Here is a 20,607-nt window from a genome sequence, read left to right as displayed (position 1 = left end):
TAAATATGGAGAAGGGATACACAAGTTGAGTGGGTGCTTAAGTGGCACGTGGGGGCAGACCAAGTGGGTTCCACGTGGGGAAACTGATGGGTGGGTTATGATGTAATAAATTAAATGAAAATAAGTTTATATCGACCGCATATACACGTGTGAGATAAAAATCTCTTGTGTATGTATTGTATTTGTATGTATATGCGGGTGCTTCAAAGAATCTATAGATGTGTATATATATGTGCGTCAGGCCGTTAAACTAAAATATGTAAGACGATGAATATTATACTTGACATGAATATAATTATATCTAATATCTCCAATCACGTTTCTCAAACAATGGAATTTTAAATAATTCTTCTCGAATCTATTTAAATCCTCTTCGTCATGGCATTATTCTTATACATATATATCCCCCATTTTATTTTGTAAATAGTTTAGCCTTTATTTCAACACGTTGATTATATGTCTGATATCATTTCGACGTATATTTTAACAAAGTGATTACTCCTATAATCGACTACCAGGAAAATGGATCATTTAAATTACTTGTATAATCAACATGTAGATTTGGAATATGAAAACATTAAAAAAAGCACTGTAATTAGTGAAACACAGTAATGGTGGTATACATCCATTTTCATTTATTTTTAGGCGAAAAATTTGCTATTTACTGTTCGAATAGATTTGGAATATGAAAATTCAGATATATGGAATACGTACGGATGGATATTCGTGGCTGTCCAAAAATAAATTTACAGCTAATAAAAAAAAAGGTAGGTACCAAACGGCTGTATGACGGCGAAGACGCGGTCAATGGGGCGAAAAAGCATACTAAAATTCAAATCCGTACAGCATAAAATTTTCCCGAAATTTCAAAAAATAAAATAAAATAAAATAACTTTGCGAAAATGTTTTGGCTTCGGTCAACGTCACGAGAGACGTACTTAAATTTCCCTGTCGGAAAAACTAAACAGATAAATTTCCCTATCCGTCATTTTTTTTTTTAAAGTAAGATATCCAGAAAAAAGAAATATACAGCTAGCATTTTATTTTATACGGTATTAAGTCAAATATAACGTGACATCGGTCTTGTATAAATTTCATACTTAATTTTAATATTTTTCAGAAAAATTTATATTACCGATATCAACAAGTAAATATATAATTAGTGATTGTTAAGAATTTTTTTATTAATGTTAATATCTTATTGAAAAGTGTTTTTTGAAAAAACTAAACGAAATACTTATAGGTAAATTTAGAGCAGCAAATAATAGCGTAGGAAAACGTTACAATTATATTACAACAAATCTACGTTATAGCTTGTAATATTGTAACGCATCACAACTTGCCAAGACACTGCACTTAACTACTATTAATTAAATGTAAAAACAGAGGTATTTAACTTTTCATAGACATAAATTTATATCTATATACAAATTTAAACCGTCCAAATTAACACATGAAGCAAATTAAGGAAGTCTTCCTAAAAAGCGATATACATTAGCTTTCGCCGCCTTCAAATCCCTCACCAAATCTCTTTGTCCATTCAAGTAAATACTATATATATATATATATCACACCATGCATTGTCCCTTTGTCAATTTACTTTTTATATTATTTATTTTTTCTTATACAAAAAATTGTATTTTAAACCATCCAACTGGTTACCATAAGGGATAAAGCGACAGCACAAGAAAGTTAAGCTATGTATTCTCGTAGATTTGTTTCGTTTTAATTGGGCTATGTCGTATTCTAGGTTTTTTTTTCCAATGTCATGTTTTATGGACATCCAGTAACAACATTTAGAAAGAAAACCGCCCTTTATCCTCAAAAGCTTAAAAAATATACACTATTTTATTTCATGTATATACTATATAGTATTATTTAATGTAAGTGTTATACAACTATATTATATATATTATATACTAGCTCGGCTTATCAAGAAAGCCGAAAAAGCGCAGGCAATTGGCGGAAATAAATTGAAACCTAATTAATAGAAAAGCAAAGAGACAGAAAAGGCAGGATAAAGTATTGTCTCGCAAATCAAATAAACCAATAAATAAATGATGTCAGCTAATTAAATAACAAATCACAACGGATTTTTTTTTTATTGCAATAAATCCTTTTTTTTACAAAGTGGGTTTTCTCTAGATTTCCACTTACGACGATGTTATTCTTGGTCCTAATTGTACTGAAATTTACTTGGATTATCTTTATTCCTTGAGGAGGAGGAAGGGTCAAGTGGGGAGTTGCGAATCCTTATTTGAAATTTGGTTAGTGCATTTAGTTCGTTAAAGCAAACTAATTTTAAATAAATATCCCCTTGTATTCATTTAAATATTGTATAAAAATAAATATACACATAGCAGTCTCATCTCTTTTTTATTTTTAGTGATTATCCAAGTTTGAATAGATATATTAACTCATACATTTTTTTATATGTATTATTTTCAGTGATTATCCAAGTTTGGATAGATATATTAACTCATAAAAAAAAATTATATATGCATGGTAGTCGGCATATATTTTTTTCCTATCGATTCCTTGAAAATGTTTGGTATGAAATTCATATGTATAATTTGGTTTATTCACACGCGCATACATGCGTGCACGTACGTAATTCCGTCTCATATTTATTTGCAACGGAATATCTTCTGCATGAATTTATGTATGCTGATTAATTTAAATCACAAAGTTTCTATTCTTTACGTGCCAAATAAATTATCTAGTTTAATATGTTAAATTGTTGATTATGTGATTTTATTATCGTAAAATAAAACTATATGTATCGGGATGGAATCAATAACAAATTTATCACATATAAATGTACAGACATACGAAACACACTATATATAATTAGAAAGCAAAACAAACGCATGCATGAAGTTTTTACATTCACATAAAAAAGAAAACGCAATAGAGATTAGACACCGAATGATATATTACATCATGGTAACATGGAAACTGCTGTTAGAAATGGAGGGTCCCCAGGTGGAAAGTCTAGTGGATGCACTTAGAATATTCCAAGTTGCCACTAGGAAACTATAGTCAATAAGTTCAATATCACCGACGACCAAAAAAAATCAGAAATTACAAACAAAAGATTGTAGATTATTAAAAAATACATTTAATTAGAGATAATATCTAAATCGTTGATGAACTCCCTTTTTTTTACCTTTGTAACGAGTGATGTGAAACAGAAGTCAAGAGGGTAATTAACATTCGGGATAGAGGGGGTCTAAATGATAAAATCGTTAAGTAAGGGGTGAATTTGGGAGAAAACAAAAACAATAGCATATTATAAAATGATAATGGAGCGTGACAGGATTTCGGGTGATAGGCTATCAAGAGAGAGAGAGAGGTTTCAGAAATTGCTGATGTCAGCAGCAGGAGGAGTCCCGAGTCCCCATCTGTTCCGCATCCGAAAGGTCAGCTTACGTCACACAACATCCCCCTGAATTTAATAATTAAGCAAAAAAAATGGAATCTTATAAATAAATCGATATCATAAATATATATATAATATTGTGGATTTCCTTTTTTTTTTTTTTTGTAAAAGTGGGATTTGAGATTTGGATTTTTTTTTTCGTGGAAAAGAAGGTGGAGGGAGCATTTTGCATGCGGTCGCGCTGCAATTCTTTTAGGACATCAGGAAACAGGGAGACCGTATGACGTACTTTGCAGTACCTACCCACAATGCCCACTTGGATCCTCTATTTTTTGTTAGGTTCTTTTCTATTTTATTTTCTTATAACAATTTTATATTTCAAAAATTAAATCAAGTTTTTGTTCTGAAATTAAAACAAAAAACAAAAAACTAAAAATGAAAGAAAAAAAAAACTGTGAAAAATAATTCCATGAGAAAATAGAAAATGATAGAAATTTGTAATCAAGAAAATCTGATTTCATTGATTACAAAAAATACCATTTTGAATTTTTTAATTTAAAAACAAAATCCGAACTAATAAAATCTCTATTTTTTTTACGTCTGGGTTTTGAATCTTAATCATAAGTAGTATATATAAATAATCACTTTTATATATTAAAAAATAAACACTAAATTCCCTTTGATTTTTTTACAATAATTTTTTTTTTATGATATGTATATATAATCTCAGTATTGTCAATAAATTGGAAGAATGGTGAACAACTTAGATTGACCGTCCCCTAAAATATATATTAATCATGGAATTTCCTTAATTAGATTAAAAGACAAGAATAGATATATAGCACTTAAGTAAACACCAAACAGCTACCACAAACTTAAAATATTTTGAATGACTAATTGCCCCGTAAATCAACAAACTTAAATCATTAAGTATTTCGGTTGGATTCAGTTTAATAAAAACAAATATTTATTTGATTTTTAAAAAATTGTATATTCAAACTCATATCTTTCAATCTTAAAAATTACATACAGCCAGATTTTTTTATATAGAATTCAATTTATATAGTAATGTAACATGTTTGATTAGGCTTTGTACATTTAAAAGAAATGAGCAGATGCCAGATGACTTACAGATTTTTTTTTTGTCCTCTTTCGGAGTAAATGCTTTTATTTGGTTGGTTCTTTATAAAATTTCATTGAATTAATTCGATGGGCACCAATATCATAGAGGACACGTCCCCATCCCAATCATGACTTATAAGATTTTTTTCTCAATCTTTGAGATGTTGGTTTCGACGCAGACTACCCTCTCCCTTTCATCTAAATAAGATTTATTTTTTTATAAAAAAAAGAGATAGAAAAATGATGTAATAATATTGGTCCATAACTATTGTATTTGGTATTATTATTATTTTTTGGTATTATTGTTATTGTTATTGTTATTATTATTATTTAGTGGGAGAAATCTTGGTGGGTAGCAAAACTTTTTAAGAAGTGCAGTATGATCTCAAAGTTTTATTTTCTGGTTAGGTAAAGATGAGAACATATCATAAATGTGTCTATATGTGTTTTATATAATACGCATATATGTTCACACACACATACAAACACTTTTGTTGAATGTTCAAAAACCGAATAATCTTTAATGATCTGATTAGATTTTGTTAACTAATCTAATCTAATCTTTAAATATCAAAAGAAACAAAATTTTCTACAAAGCTGATGCATGGCCTAACGTTTTTTTCACATCGTTAAAATATCATTTAAATCAAAGATGCTGTTTATATATGTGTGACTGTGATGAATATAAATATTAAACTGAAAAAAAAATATAATAAAAAACAAATACTAATTTAATTATCTATTAATTAATGTAATTTTAATGCTCATCATCAATATATAAGACCTCATATAAAGCAAAAATCGAAATACATCCAAAAAGTCACAAAAGCAAGCTCTCGGACTTGGTATGCATTGCATCTGCATATATTTATGAATATGTAGAGATAAAACACTTGCTTGTCATAAAAGTCAAATTTATCAACTGCGACGGATAATGTACGGACACAAATTTAATACAATGGATATGGACATATATATATGTATATCTGCTTATCCATGTAATTGTTAGAATTTTGACTTGAATTTTGTGTTCTTGTTTTCCTAAATGGATAACAGCCAACATTTACCATTTATATATACAGCATATACTACACTTTCCTTAATATTATTTTAAATTAAAATTGACGAGTTCGTAAATTGAATAAAGTTTATCACGGTCTTTCAAATTAATAATTTAATACTCGTCAATTGCATTTTGTATAGAAATATTTGACGAGATCCCGAAATTTTTTGGACGTTAAGAAGCTTTGAAGCCATTAAATTGGAAATGATTAATAAATTTTAAAATTTAATTGGAAATCGGACAAATTAATGAGAAATAAGCACACTACTATATCAATATATTTCCAAAATAACATGAAAGGGATCTTGCGACTCTCTTACCATGTGCTTCCAAATAGCAACGAAGAAGCACGCGTAGTTTTACAGACACGAAAGAGAACTTCATGGCGTTTTCCTGCGAAACAGAAAATAACATGGGCCCAGTTGCGTAACGTCTGGGCTCAGAACAAGGCTTTAAAAGCCCATTTTATAAAATACAACGGCCCATAATACCAATAGTAATTTTACAAAACCCGGGAAAAAAAAACTCAAAATATAATACAAGATATGCGGGTTTTTTAAAATAGAAAAATTGTGCTAATATTTTGTATACATGTCTTAAGTTCCGTATGCGTGTATGTATAATACTATAATGTGTATCCAAGTATTAAGTTTAAGGGGCGAGGGTTCCTTTATTGCATAGAAACATAAGGCTCCATATGAAAAGCTGTAGGGATCGGACATTGCAATTAATCTGTCAAGGAATCAGATTCCCCACATCAGCTACGCTCTCTTTTCTTCCTTGTCATTTTCTTTTTCTCAACACTTTATTTTTTTTTTAATCAAAATGCAATAAAACAATTTATACATAACTATTATCATTAAAACGCGAACAGTATAAAAAAATTTATCATACATATATATAGATATATAGATAACTATGCGCCGTTAGATATGGCAAATGGTTATAAAACCATGACAATTATATCAGGGTCGTCTTTTAGCAAGTGCACTGGTGCCTTTGAATAAGGTCCTATTAATTTGGAGGCTCCACTTTTTTAAAAATAAATATTATCATTAATCATAAATAATTATAAAAATAAAATATCTCTTATAATTTAACATTAAATTTTGTGAAATTATTATTCTAACAATTTTTTAGGTATAATTACGGTATATAATTATTATAGAATAAATAAATAAATATACTATAAAAATTAATTAGATTATAAAATTTAATTTTTCTAGTTTATTATTAATACAAATTCAACATTAAATTGAATTTTTAAATTGATTTCAAAATTCCTATATTTTAATAAGAAATTAATCATTTTATTTTAAAAATTGAAAATAGTTTGTATTTATGAATCCTAATTTATGGATTTCCTTTATAAATTAATATTATTATCATTAATACATAAAAACATTACAAAATTTATTGATGATAATTACATATTTTTTTTCGAAATTAATAATTTTTCGAAATCATTTTATAAATTAGAATTCGTAACCTTGACCACATCTTCTGTATAAGCAAATATCTAGACCGGAAAGCAAATGTTTTTCCCTTGGTTTTTATTAGATATATATATATATATATATATATATGATTATATTTAGAATCAATAACACACTAAACTATTCAAAATTCATTGACTAATTAAATTTAATTGGTTGTCCAAAAGCGGTATAGTTCCAACCTCACCACAACACCACTGTTTATAAACATAGTGAAAACGGGCCAAACTAAAGATCTAGATAACTTAGTAAATAAATCATTGAAAATAAAAAAAAAAATATATATAGCCATATATATATATATATTGTTATTGTATAATGCATTGAACGATGCGAATTAAAGCGCGCTCGATAACGCGAAATATCTGTAACCATTATCTTCCACAAGGCGTCTTGGAAAATTACGCGCATGAAACGTTGCGATTTTCTGGTTGGGAAGGAAAGTTGCAGAATTATTTGAATCTCAAGTGGGGGATTTATCAGATTTAAAGGGCCAAAAAGCAGCAAAGAAACGACAACAACATGTACGTGATGATTGACTGGGTTGCATGGAAAGGGTTGATGACTTCATGCATGAACGTCAATATAGTAATATCGCATAATAAGGCGATTATTATTATTATTATTATTGCGTCACCAATATCTTATAGACGAAGAAACTTCCGTCACTCAAACCCTAAAGAGAGAATATTATATACACTGGAGAGTGATAATGATATAAAGAAAAAGCACACACACACACATATATATATATATATATATATATAAGAAAACAAGCAAAATTCCTTGAAATTGCGGAAAAGAAAGAATAATTCGACTTTATCTTTCTTCACCTCTACCATCGTCTTCTCTGCACAGCTCTCTTCTCTCTTTCCTTGTTGGTTTTGTGCCCTTTTCATTCCTATTCGATTCTCCACCATTTCTCTTAATTTCGAGTTTCTTCCCCTAAAGATCCATCCAACTTTATTAAAGAAGGAAGAACAAAAAAAAAAAAAAAAGAGAGAGAGAAGAAGAACAATGGGTTTCTCATCGATCTCGAGCTTTATAGATCCACCCAATTGGCCACAGCCACAGGTTTACAAATCTCCTCCTTCGAATTCCATCTTCTTTTCTGTTTCCTCTTAAATTCTATATTGATTTTTTGATTCGTATATTAATAATTTTGGTTCACCGGCAAAAGTTATTCGTATTCTCTCGTCTCCTTCATCTTTAACCCTTTTCTTTCTTCTGACACTCAGCTTACCAAATGTTAGTCTTTTCTTGCTTTGTAACCGCACCCACATAGAGTATATATGCATGGTGTTCTTGAAAATCCCAAACACATGTGTAATTAATCACACCTCATGTAAAGTTTATCTTTTTCCATAAATTTCGTAGTGCGTGAAATCCATTGTGCGTTTTTTGTATTGATTTTAATTTGAGATATATATGATTCGTACTTTGTTTTTCACCAAAAATATATTTGAAGAGAGTTTACAGAAATTATATTAGCGTGATTGTGAACGTCCGAAATCGAAAAAAAAAATAATTAAAATCTTTTGTTAAATTTTTTTTCTTTTGCTGCAGACGAATTCCAGTCAACATAATCAGCAACAAGGAACTGGAAGTGTGATTAATGGTCATGAAGCGCTCTCCCACCAGATCTCTCCTCTCCCCACAAACCCTAACCCCACCCACCATCATGGTGGAGGTGCCTCGGCGAGGATCGGCGGCGGTTCCACGGAGGAGCGAGCTAGGGTTTCTAAGCTCCCTCAGCCCGACGGCCCCTTGAACTGCCCTCGCTGCGACTCCACAAACACCAAGTTCTGTTACTACAACAACTACAACCTCTCTCAGCCTCGTCACTTCTGCAAGGCCTGTCGCCGTTACTGGACACGTGGCGGAGCCTTGAGGAACGTCCCCGTCGGCGGCGGATGCCGGAGGAACAAGAAGGGCAAAACCGGAAACACAAATAAGTCTTCCGCTTCGAGCAGTAATAATCAGAACAAGCAGACAGCCACTGCCCAGTTGCAGACAAATAGTCAGTTTTCGTTTTTGTCCACTTTGCAGAATCTTAGTCAGCTTGGGAATATCGGCCTGAACTTAGCCTCCATTAACGGCAACAACCAAGCTCACTTCGGTTTACCAAACAACAGCAGCGGTAACAGTAGAAGTTTAATGAATGAACATGGGTTTCTTCATGTCGGAATCGGAGCTAACAGTACTTCCGGCTTGATGAACAGCAACAACATTAACAATAACCAGAATAATATTCTGACATCCAACCAATTCGCGTTCTTCGATCCGCCAACGTCGGGGTTATACACTTTCCAGAGCGAGGGCAATATGGGAATCAACGTCGTCGGATTATCTTCTTCATCCGCTTCCATGGCGGATTCTAGGGTTTCTCAGATGGCTCCGGTTAAGACGGAAGAGAGTCACTTGATTAATTTGTCCAGACCGGTTCCCGGTTTAACATCACCGGAGAATAATCACTTCAATCAGTACTGGACCGGTTCGGGTTTTTCGGGTTCTTCTTCTAGCGGCCGCCTCTCATGAATCTTGTTTTCTTGGATCATTTTTCTTTTGCAATCGTGATCATGGTGATGAGGATGAAGGGTCGGGATCTGACGCATGCAGAGCGAGATCTAGGAGATGAACGTACTACGAGACAACTATATAATGATCCTTGGAGATTTGTAATTGTCGTCTAATTAGTTTTTTTTTCAGTTTTATTGGTTATAAATCGATACATATGTATCAAGGATCGTATGAAATTGTTAGTGTGGTCTCTGTTTGCTTGAACTTGTGTATCTGTCTGTGTCGCGTAATTATGTATGTGTCTATCTCATTCTTCATCCCCGAGTCTTTATGATAATTTAACTTGTATATAAAATTGCGTATATATATGATGGTGCGTAATTGCTATAGAATCTATGGTAGCGGAAACCCTAACATTACGTAAAATATTGTATTTACATCTAAATTTTGTACGTGGATACAATGAATGAGTATAATTATTTTCCAATTACGTGAATGATAAATGGGGGGATGAAAGACATAAACCGATAAAAAGGAATGTCACGGAAAACAATGCATGCAGAGATTTCCATTCTCTGACCAGACCTAAAGCCATGTTCAAATTTTTATGATGGTCCCACTCTTTGCTTTTTTATTTCTCGGATAATGCGAAACTGTTTGCCTTTTTTTTTTTTGAATTACGTATACATTAAGATAAAGTTTATGTAATATTTACGTCTAGGTTTTACATATATATGTATTTATTATAAAATATAACTATAAATATAATTATTTCGTAAATTAACTGTCGAAAACGGCACCGGGCAGTCAGGTAGTTTCCGTTGTAACTGTCAAGTCCGCCATTAGGGTTCAAAGTTGCGTTTCTAAAAATTGTATATGGCACATTTTATTATTATAAAATATAGGAAATTGTTTCGTTTTAAACGGGGCGTGCCACCGACTACAGCAAACGTCTTGTAGTCCGAACATGAATGTGTTACATGGCGTGCATTTCCTCACCATAGTCTAACTACGTGCCGTTTTATGAAACCAAGCCGGAGTTGCATTCAATTTGGTAAACGAATTTCCGGTACGAGTATCGAATTGCAATTTACCGTAGAAATTTTGTACGAAACTATTTGCTGTTGCTTACTTGATCAATCGAAGAAGACGGCGAAGATGAAGCATGGCGGCGTTGTCGCCTTGCCGGAGCTGATCGGGTGCTGTACTGTTTCCTTCTTCTTCGCATTGTTCATTCACGCGTCTCTATTATTCATTCCCGTCTTCTTCGATTTGTCTCCGCTTCTCCTCCAACTCTTCCCTCAGGTCTCTCTCTCTCTGTATGCGTTCTCAACCTTTGGGTTTGATTTTGGGATATTTATGAGCCATGTATTCGAAGCTATGGTGCTCGTGACGGTATAACCGGTTTGGGTTCTCGCTGCTGGAGACTCGCCGGAGTTACATCCTCAGATCCCGTCTTAGTTTTCTTCGATGTAATCTTCATCTGGTGCATTGTTCGAGAAGGTGATCGCATTTTCCTTCTTGTGATTTTGTGTTCCTGTGATTTTTCTCGTAGGGATCCGTGGTAACTGGATTTTGACTTTCCAGAATGATCCCAATCGATGGAATAATTACCTGAGATTGATTCAAATTCCGGACGCTGCCTCCGTTGAAACAAAGGATCAATTTCTGATTATTAGACCAATGTCTTAGGATACACAATTAGTCATTAGGAGACAAATACCAGGCGGCATATGGAGAATCGGAGATACTCGAGTTCTTGTCAAAGCAACGTAGTCAACTTCATTTTTTTTTGTGAAAAGCGTCACCACATCAAATCTGTTAGGGTTTAGTCGGACCTTATGAATGGCATATCTCCAGGATTTTCACCATATCATCACATTTGATGGCGGTGTTTCCGTTCGGAAATTCCATTGTGTTCCGGAGTGTGTGGTGGAGTTGTGAGATGTGTGATCCCGTTTGACGATAAAAAGGACCGAAGGGCTATGTATTCTCCACCGTTATCGGAATATAAAGTTTGGATTTTGTGGTTGAAACGGTTTTCGACGAGAGCTTTAAAACGAGGAAAGATGTCAAGCACTTGTGATTTCCGTTGTAATGGATAAAACCATGTATAACGAGTGTAATGATCAACAAAAATCACATAGTACTTGAATCCATCAAAGGAGTGAGTCGGGGAACTCCACACATCCGAAAAAATAAACTCAAGAGGGCGAGTGGAGTGCAAAGTAGAAGTGGAGAAAGGTAATTTGTGACTTTTATTGATAGAGCAAGGAGAACATAACACATCTTTATTGGACGTAGAAGACAAGGGAAGAGAAAACTGACGAATGACTCGATTTAAAACCTCGGGTGACGGGTGACCTAACCTAGAATGCCAATCAAGGAGGGTGGTCTTGGTGGACGAAAAAGCTGTGGGATGGGAGGAAGTACGGAGGGAGGTTGGCCACTCATATACACCATCTCTAAGGTGTCCGCTTGTTAGTTGCGCCCCCGTCGCGAGATCCTTCACCTGAAAACAATGGGGAAAGAATTCAATGGAGACTTGGTTAGAAATACATAGTTGATGAACTGAAATAAGGTTTTTATGTAGGCTTGGAACGCAGAGAATGTTGGTTAGTTTAAAGGGATGGGAGGAAGAGGGGAGAGATAAAGAACCCGTGTGGGTGATGGTATGTCCCGAGCCGTCTCCTAGCTCCACATGGTCACCGCCGGAGTAGGGAGAGTGAAGCGACAAGTTGCCGAAGTCGGAGGTGATGTGATGCGACGCTCCAGAATCCAACAGCCACGTCGGAGAAGAGAAGGAGGTCGCAGGCAACGTGGTTGTGTGTGCACGGGGCTGCCAGGGAGCATTCGGCTGTGATGTCGACCCAGAGGACATCGGAGAGCGCAAGAGTTGACAGCGGCGTGCACTGTGGCCGTGTGTCCCACACAACTGGCATTTTCCTTGGTATCCCGTAGGTTTGCGAGGACGGTTGCTGGCTGTGTCATGCTGCAACCGAGGAGTAGATTGCCACGGTTGACGGAAAGCCGAACCATGTGGCCGAGCTTGGGTGTTGTGGGCCGTCATCGGTAGTATTGTCAGATTCGGATCTGCGGAGAGGAGGGCATACTCATGATTCAACAGCTTCTCATGAAGCTCCACAAAAGATATCGGGATATCCCGGGCATTGATGATGTCCTTCACCGGCTTATAATCGTCGCCTAGGCCGGAGAGAACAAGATCGAGTAGATCTTCATGATCCATCGGCTTGTCGAGGAGAGCGAGTTCATCAGCTTTTACCTTGAAGAATTGCATGTACTCATCGATGGATTTAGTGCCCTTCGTGAAACGTTTCATGTTGTCTTTGATTTGTTTCACATGTCCGCGGCTAGATCTTCCGTAAGTGGAAGCGAGAATGTTCCAAGCCTCACTCGTCGATGTAGATCGGGCGATAAGAGCTTGGCAAGAGGTGGAGATCGATCCAAGAAGAGCCGAAAAGAGGAGATTGTCTTGGCGGAACCATGCTGGAAACGCCGGGTTCTGTTTAACCGTGCCGTTCTCGGTAATGGTGGCGGAGACCGCATGAGACGGATCAAGGAAATCCGCAAGGTTGTACCCTTTCAAGAGACAACAGATTTGTAAGCTCCACGTCAGATAGTTGGTGGCGGATAGCTTCGTGATGTTGGCAACATTGATGTTAATGAGAGGAGAATCCGCGTTGTTGGGATCATACGGACGAACGGTGTCATTGACAGCAGCTGGTGTGCCAGAGGAATTAGTTCCTTCGGTAGACATGTCGTCAGAGGCAGTGTGTTGTGAAGGAAAAAAAAAAGGAGTGTCGATGAGACGTTAGGCTCCTGATACCATATAGTAGGTTTGGAGAGAATGAGTTGATTGTATATTCACATAGCAATTACAAGAGATATATAAGTACAACTAATGGACGTAAGTATAGTAACAAGAAGAGAGATCTAAGGAGAATAATATCAAAATCATAACAGAAATATATCTCTTTCCATTATATATATGGGCGCTTAATTGCAATGAGATGGCTCGTTTCTGATGATGATTTTACGATTTCAGGCCCTCTCATGTGTAACGAACGTTGTTTTCAGCGGAGGGTTTGAACAACACTGGAGTTATCATTAAGAACAGGTCTGGTGTCAATCCCTTAAGAGGAACTTGGCGACCTCGCCTTTTCTTCCACTATTTGAAGATGTCTCTGTTCTCCTGGTTGAAATTGCATAGGTGAAGAACTGGAATGTTCCCTTCTCATGGTAGCTCCTAAAGGTTCCTTCTTTGCCTGTCTATGTATATGTTCCTCTTGATGGTAGTTCTGCTTGTTGGATTTCTCATTACAAAAGTTTCTTATGTTGTCTACTCTGTGTTTCTACTCTATGATTCAACATTACAGTATTACACCCAACGAGTGAGTAAGCCGTGACACCCTACCCTTCCCTCCGATTATGCTTGCAGAACTTTATTCTTTACACGCTTCTCGTGTTTCAGAAGAACTGGAATAAATATGCAGAGTTCCATCACAATTCCCATGGACAATCAGGTACGTATATCTCTCATCCTTGATCACACACACACACACACACACACGCAGATGCACACTCGTAGTGATCTTTTACCGTCAACTTTATGGCCAAGGAGAGAGCTGTCATAGGATACACTTTAGAAACCCATGCCATAAGGCTGGGTGTTGTTAAAAACATGATGGATCTTTAGGCATTCAGGGGCTAGAGAAAATATCCATCTATAGTGATTGCGATTTCCATATAGAAGAACATCAAGTAGGTTCTAGCCCATGGTTAGAATATAAGATATCAACAAACAAACTTTGGTGAACATGTATGAAAACACATAACACGGAAATGAATTAGACACAAAGACCTCAAAGGATCAAAATCCAAAACCACAAACTTGTTTTATTAATTTTTGTAATACCTTAGCCCCATAGAGCCAAGGTCATCATAACAGCATTCACACTCACACACAGAGATACAGACACTCACAGATCAGTTTCCTGATTATTATTTTTTTACTTAGTTGTGTCCAGTGGAGATTTCAACAGACTTGGCCTCAGGCTTCTTTGTCTTCCACCTTAGGAACAGTCACTGTCAAAACACCATTCTCCATAGAAGCCTTGACCTCGTCCACCTTAGCATTTTCCTGCAGCCTGAACCTCCTCAGGAAATTGCCGCTCGTCCTCTCCACTCGGTGCCACATCTCGTTCTTCTCTTCCTTCTCCTTTGCCCTCTCCCCGCTTATCTTCAGAATCTACCCATCCTCAACCTCCACTTTCTTCATCCCGGGCAGATCGGCCTTAATTGCTCACGTGCGCCTCGCCCGTCTCCTTCCAGTCCACCCTCACATTGGCAAAATGTCTACGGATAAAGGGTCAAAGACGGTGGTCTTCCTGCCCCCAAAAATGCTCGGAATAAGCGACATTGTCGATGTTTTTAACGCAGAGATTGCAGTTGATTTCTGAGTTGTGTGAGGAATGTGGTTTATATAGGGGAGAAGAGGCAGAAGCTGGGGAGGGTTGTGGAACGTTTTAGAAGATTTGAGGAGAATTGGGAGAATGAATCCAATAAAGAAATTAAAAAAAAAGAATGGAGTGATGGGGTCGTCTTGTGATGGTTGAGGGTTGGGTGTGGATATCCAAATTTCGTCTATTCCGTGGAAATCTGAAATTTGGGTATTATACCGAGGTGTGATCGAGTATTATATTATCTGTTGAGATGGAGAATCTAAACCGCCAGTTGGAACTCGAGTTTTGTCCAGCGGTTACTATATACGCGGCTAACCCGAGCCGAGGGGGAGAGGGAGATAATGGGGATGGTGTGCAAGGCCACGGAAGACGAGACTGGAGAGGGAGGCAACAGGGCCCTCAAGAGGCTGCAAGCGCCAGAGGGCAAGAGGCGGTCATTAAGGTTTCGAGAGGGTAAGGATGCGATCTCGGATTTATCGGTTATTATAAAAAAAAAAAAATGGATGACAACCATATAAGACCACCGGAATTTATCGCTGTGGCAACAAATTAAACATCAAATCCAGAAAGAATTGGATTTTTAGGTTTAGTGTTTAACGATATAGTAATTAGGTTCTCATGTTATCTGATATTATATATATCAAGTTATAAAATAATATTGTTACATTTATTAAATTAATATATATACACGCTTAATTTTCAGAATATGATACAATAAAGAAATGTATACCAACTTCTTATAAAACTTGATAATATTTAGATTATATTTTTATGTTAAAATTTTAATATTTTTTTTATATAGTATGAAATTATAGAAGCCACCGGGTCATCATTATTCATATAAGACAAATGTCGCAAGCGGGGCTTATACGGAATCTGATTTTATGCATATGTCTCAAATTCAAGTACGTTTCTATTTATATTTGTTATAAATAAGGAGGAAAGAAGTAAATGGATCTACAGGTAAAATAAGATAGCCTGCACACAAGTGGCAATCTGACGCAGATTTTGTCTCCATGGTATGCATTTAATATATATATATATATATATGTAATGGGCATATCTAAAAAAATATATTTAATTACATTAATGTAAATAAAAACTTAGTTCTAAACATAATTTATTGAGATATTAAAAACACTTTTGCTAAATTTTAAATTTTATACGTTATTTTGTTTTAAATTTTTTTCTTCATAAATCTAATAGGGACACATGCAACCGAAGTATTTTAGTTTATTCTTGTTTTTTTTTTTGATAACTTATTCTTGTTTTTTTAATTTTTTTTCATGCAATTCTTATTTAAATCGGTCCAGTCCATTCTTGGTCGCATTCAATGCTTCAGATCTGGTCTCTCCCAAATTTTCAGAAACCGACTGTCAAACCGGAATGTGATTCGTCTACTACATTCCCCTCAAACGCCGCCGTTTTGATCTTCTCTCTCCCTCTTTTTCCTACCACCTTTTTTGACATATCACTCCGTAGTAAAAAAAAAATGCATATCAAATATTCGTGATTTTCAGTTTCTGGTAATAAAAAAAAAAGACTTTCGTGGAAGAAACATATTTTTCTTTACATCGGATTTTATTATTAATATAACGCCGTCTCCCAATTACCAATTCAACATGCACGAGATATTTTGTAGACACAATACATGTATTTCGTTTTTATAAATGATGAAAAATATAATAAAGGGAGTCAAATTTTTTTATTAAAGAATATATTGAGGTCAATACAAAATTCTATAATTTTATTTATATTTTTTTTAATTATAAACGTGGATGAAATTTGTTGCAGATGTTTCACATATTAGAAATCGGTATTGGATTGATATTAAATCAATAGAAAAAAACCTATGACTAATTAACTAGTTTTGTAGCTAAATTTATGACATGCTTTTTCACTAAATTTATGGTATTGTGAACCAGAAATTTATATAATATTCTTTTTAAAATTTTCAAAGTATGGTTGGATATTTTCTTATTAAATACAAATAAAACAATTCCGAATCGTGGCCAGATTTGAGAAATTTGTTAATTTTCCTCTACTCAAGCACGCATCCATCTCATTGTTCACAACAAAAATGTAGATCCATTTCTAATATTAAATGAATATAAAAATAGAGGCATATATATATATATATATATACATATACATAAAAATGTCTTAATTTAAGATTTAATTCGGAAGAGTACATTGGGAGGGGAAAGCCATCAAGCGGCCCACTTGACTCACACTATAAAATATAAATTATATCAAGGAGCGCGGTTGTTGTCTTTTAATATTATAATGTCTACCGAATTATTTTTTCCATCACAAATAAAACCTTTTTATAGTACGGTATTTCACAAATATCGTATCATGTCTTTTTCATAATTACTTACGGTTTGATCTTTTCAGCATTATTTTATAAATAATAAAATCGAAATACTCATTCAAAAAGATAATTATGAATGAGAAATGAAATAGAGAATATTAATACCTATTAGACAAAAGATAATTATGAAAACACGAAAAAGAAGGGAAAAAAAATATCGGACAGCTGCCCGAAGTCGCAGAGTTATTGTAGCCATATTGACACGGGCAGCCAATGAACGCTGCCCCACGGGTCACGGGCACCCATGCTCCAATAGAATCGGCTCTCTCCAATCTCCATCTCCATCTCCAACGCCTTTTTTTAAAAATTTAATTTTACAAAAATAAATTAGAAGGAGAAAAAATAAAAATTAAAATCCTTTTCTCCGTTATCAGTACATAAATGTGAACTTCCCTCCCCTCCCATTGGAAGCTCCCAAGCGAGAGGCCAACAACCGCTCTGCTCCACGGTGGCGCCGGATTCATGCGGCGGAGTACCTCGGCCGCTGCAGTCTGTGAAGTGCCGGCGACCTTAGCCGCCGCAGATTTCATATGCACAGAACCGTAGAGTGCTATTCCTCTGTGTGCGTGTGTAGAGAGGGAGAGAGATAGAGAGGTGGAGATGGGGCAGAGCTTGAGTTGTGGAGCGAGGCAGGACCACGTCATATTCTCTGCCGTGCAGTGCGGCGACATCGCGGCGGTGCGCGCGGTTCTTGCGGCGGAACCCGGTCTCTTGAATCAAACGACTGCCTATGATCGTCACTCCGTTCTTCATATTGCGGCTGCTAGTGGCCAGATCAAGGTCAGTTTCGTGGTTTCCGATGCGAATCTCTCCGGAATCAAGTGCTTCAGTTTACGATTCGTGTAACTGAAAGTTCTTGCTTTAAGTTTCTAAACTAGATCGATGGAGTTGGATTATGGATTTTATTTGCTAGATTCGAGGTTACTGATGCCCTTCCACTCTTTCGGTTTGTTTTTTCAGATGTTGTCTATGCTTCTGGAACAAGTTACAAATCCAGATGAGTTAAATCTTCACAAACAGGTTAATATTCATTGATTCGCATTTTTCCGATTGCACTTCGTTTCTGTTCTTCCGCATTCGGAACATTTGTGAAAACGTTTTGATGATTTATGATGTCGATTTGTCTAGACACCATTGATGTTGGCTGCGATGTATGGGAAGATCTCCTGCGTGAAGAAGCTCATTGAAGTCGGGGCTAATGTATGTCAATCCACTATCAACTCTTGTCAGTTCTTTACTCTGGTCACTATCAGTTCGAGTTTTGGATTGAAATTGTGGTGACAATTTTATGGAATTTTGCAGATTTTGATGTTCGATTCTGTCAATCGACGAACATGCTTGCATTATGCGGCATACTACGGTCATGCTAACTGTGTTCAAGCCATCCTTTCTTCTGCTAAGACAAGCCCTGTTGCTGTTCATTGGTGAGTGATTTCTTCTTAACTAAATTCCTAATTTTGCCCTTTAGCTCGATGTTTTTGACCAGACTCTGGAATGACATCATCATCTGGAATCGGATTTTAGGGGATATGCGAGATTTGTAAACATTAGAGATGACAAGGGAGCGACCCCATTGCATCTTGCAGCCCGTCAAAGACGGCCTGAATGTGTGCATGTCCTGTTGGACAGTGGTGCTCTCGTTTGTGCTTCTACTGGTGTCTACAGGTAGTGAGTCTTTGCTGGGAAATCTTTTCCAGGGTATCAGCATTGTAAAGAGTTTCAGTTGATGGAAATTTATTTACTCTGTATTAAACAGTTCACCAGGAAGTACACCTCTTCACTTGGCAGCCAGGAGTGGATCTATTGATTGCGTACGCAAACTGCTTGCTTGGGGTGCTGATCGCCTTCAGAGAGATGCTTCTGGGTACATATTTTTCTTAATAACACAGCTGGAATTGGGAATACATTTGGGCATTTCATGATTACAGTTAGTCTGTATGATTGAGCCTTATTCTCATGGCGTTTTCATCTCTGAGCAGAAGGATTCCGTATGCAGTTGCTCTGAAGCACAAGCACGGAGCATGTGCAGCCTTGCTTAACCCATCATCGGCAGAGCCTCTTGTATGGCCGTCACCATTAAAGTTCATTAGCGAGCTTAACGACGAGGCGAAAGCACTTCTAGAACAAGCTTTAATGGATGCTAACAGGGAGAGGGAGAAAACAATCCTAAAGGGAACTGCTTATGCGCTACCATCACCATCTCTATCTCTTTCAGAAACTGCATCAGACAACATGTCTGAGGTATTACATCCTTTTCACAGGCTTCTAGAAAAGAATAAACATTTGCATTTACATTTACGACATTTAGAACTTGTGGGCAATGCAGGAGAGTGATACTGAGCTGTGTTGCATCTGCTTTGAGCAAGTATGCACCATCGAAGTGAAAGACTGTGGTCACCAAATGTGTGCACAATGCACACTGGCATTGTGTTGCCACAACAAGCCGAACCCGGCAACTTCCAACGTGAACCCACCAGTCTGTCCCTTCTGCAGAAGCACCATTTCCCGACTAGTTGTCGCCCTGAACAAGAGCCGAGAAGATGTTGATCTCGAAACATCGGATTTCAGCTCCTCGAGATTCAGAAAGTACAGAAGATCAATGAACATGAGCGAGGGAAGCAGCAGTTTCAAGGGCTTGTCGGCTGCGGGATCGTTCGGAAAGATGAGTGGCCGCAGCTCGGTAAGAATCGCTGCCGACGAGTGGATGGATAAATCTTCATCTTGACCTTCATAACCCAAGGGGGTAAAAGTCTTTTGGGGGGGCAAAAACAAGAACGAAGGGATTTTGAACACCTAAGCAATATTCAAAAGATGGGGGGGGGGAGGTGAAAATGTATAAAATATAGATCCACTTATGCAATGATTTTATATTTTTGGGGGGTTGGGATGGAAATAAGAAAAAAGGGTAATTGAATTACTGAGAGAATAGTCCAATCAGGTTGGTAAGTTTGGCAAATGGTTGTTGTATTGTTTCTTTACTTCATATTATAGGAGTCAGGTTCCTGTCTCTCAACTTCTTTGTTTTATAAATTATAATCATACCCAAAAATTCAAAGTAGGCTTAATATCGCTTTGTTACGTATGGAATTGGATTCAAATGGATTGAAATGGTAATTACGGTGCAAAATCAGAAAAAAAAAAAGATAAAAGAGTTCGGGTACTTGCGT

General features: G+C 36.0%; 3 protein-coding genes across 4 annotated transcripts; 2 read left to right on the top strand and 1 right to left on the bottom strand.

Annotated features, from left to right (window-relative positions):
- The first annotated feature begins 7,888 nt into the window (after positions 1-7,888).
- On the top strand, positions 7,889-9,900 carry LOC104826333 (dof zinc finger protein DOF2.2). Of its 2 annotated transcripts, none has more exons than XM_010558976.2 (2): positions 7,889-8,137; positions 8,630-9,900. In XM_010558976.2, exons 1-2 carry the CDS (start codon positions 8,081-8,083, stop codon positions 9,599-9,601), a joined length of 1,029 nt encoding a protein of 342 aa, XP_010557278.1. In that variant the 5' UTR covers positions 7,889-8,080; the 3' UTR covers positions 9,602-9,900. The 2 variants fall into 2 exon arrangements, with proteins under 2 accessions (XP_010557278.1, XP_010557279.1); XM_010558977.2 differs by lacking the exon at positions 7,889-8,137 and adding an exon at positions 8,177-8,389.
- Positions 9,901-14,654: 4,754 nt separating this feature from the next.
- On the bottom strand, positions 14,655-15,023 carry LOC109117237 (class I heat shock protein-like). Its single transcript, XM_019204047.1, has 2 exons — positions 14,964-15,023; positions 14,655-14,852 (listed from the first exon to the last, which is right to left on the bottom strand). The coding sequence occupies exons 1-2, from the start codon at positions 15,021-15,023 to the stop codon at positions 14,655-14,657; spliced, it is 258 nt and encodes an 85-aa protein (XP_019059592.1).
- Positions 15,024-17,820: 2,797 nt separating this feature from the next.
- Positions 17,821-20,453, top strand: LOC104826332 (putative E3 ubiquitin-protein ligase XBAT31). Its single transcript, XM_010558974.1, has 8 exons — positions 17,821-18,220; positions 18,401-18,460; positions 18,569-18,640; positions 18,743-18,864; positions 18,965-19,105; positions 19,197-19,304; positions 19,420-19,681; positions 19,767-20,453. The coding sequence occupies exons 1-8, from the start codon at positions 18,041-18,043 to the stop codon at positions 20,163-20,165; spliced, it is 1,344 nt and encodes a 447-aa protein (XP_010557276.1). The 5' UTR covers positions 17,821-18,040; the 3' UTR covers positions 20,166-20,453.
- Positions 20,454-20,607: the final 154 nt, after the last annotated feature.

The sequence above is a fragment of the Tarenaya hassleriana genome, unplaced genomic scaffold (genome assembly GCF_000463585.1).
Source record: "Tarenaya hassleriana unplaced genomic scaffold, ASM46358v1 Cleome5, whole genome shotgun sequence".
Classification (NCBI taxonomy): Eukaryota; Viridiplantae; Streptophyta; class Magnoliopsida; order Brassicales; family Cleomaceae; genus Tarenaya; species Tarenaya hassleriana.
This window is presented reverse-complemented; position numbering and strand designations above follow the sequence as displayed.

Excerpts from the sequence above, each read along its gene's own strand:
- LOC104826333 (XM_010558976.2), top strand. The coding sequence starts at position 8,081 with ATGGGTTTCTCATCGATCTCGAGCTTTATAGATCCACCCAATTGGCCA. Across the intron at positions 8,138-8,629 it reads CCAATTGGCCACAGCCACAG|ACGAATTCCAGTCAACATAA; the intron begins GTTTACAAATCT and ends CTTTTGCTGCAG.
- LOC104826332 (XM_010558974.1), top strand. The coding sequence starts at position 18,041 with ATGGGGCAGAGCTTGAGTTGTGGAGCGAGGCAGGACCACGTCATATTC. Across the intron at positions 18,461-18,568 it reads AGTTAAATCTTCACAAACAG|ACACCATTGATGTTGGCTGC; the intron begins GTTAATATTCAT and ends CGATTTGTCTAG. Across the intron at positions 19,305-19,419 it reads CTTCAGAGAGATGCTTCTGG|AAGGATTCCGTATGCAGTTG; the intron begins GTACATATTTTT and ends ATCTCTGAGCAG.
- LOC109117237 (XM_019204047.1), bottom strand. The coding sequence starts at position 15,023 with ATGTCGCTTATTCCGAGCATTTTTGGGGGCAGGAAGACCACCGTCTTT. Across the intron at positions 14,853-14,963 it reads CCGTCTTTGACCCTTTATCC|ATTCTGAAGATAAGCGGGGA; the intron begins GTAGACATTTTG and ends GAGGATGGGTAG.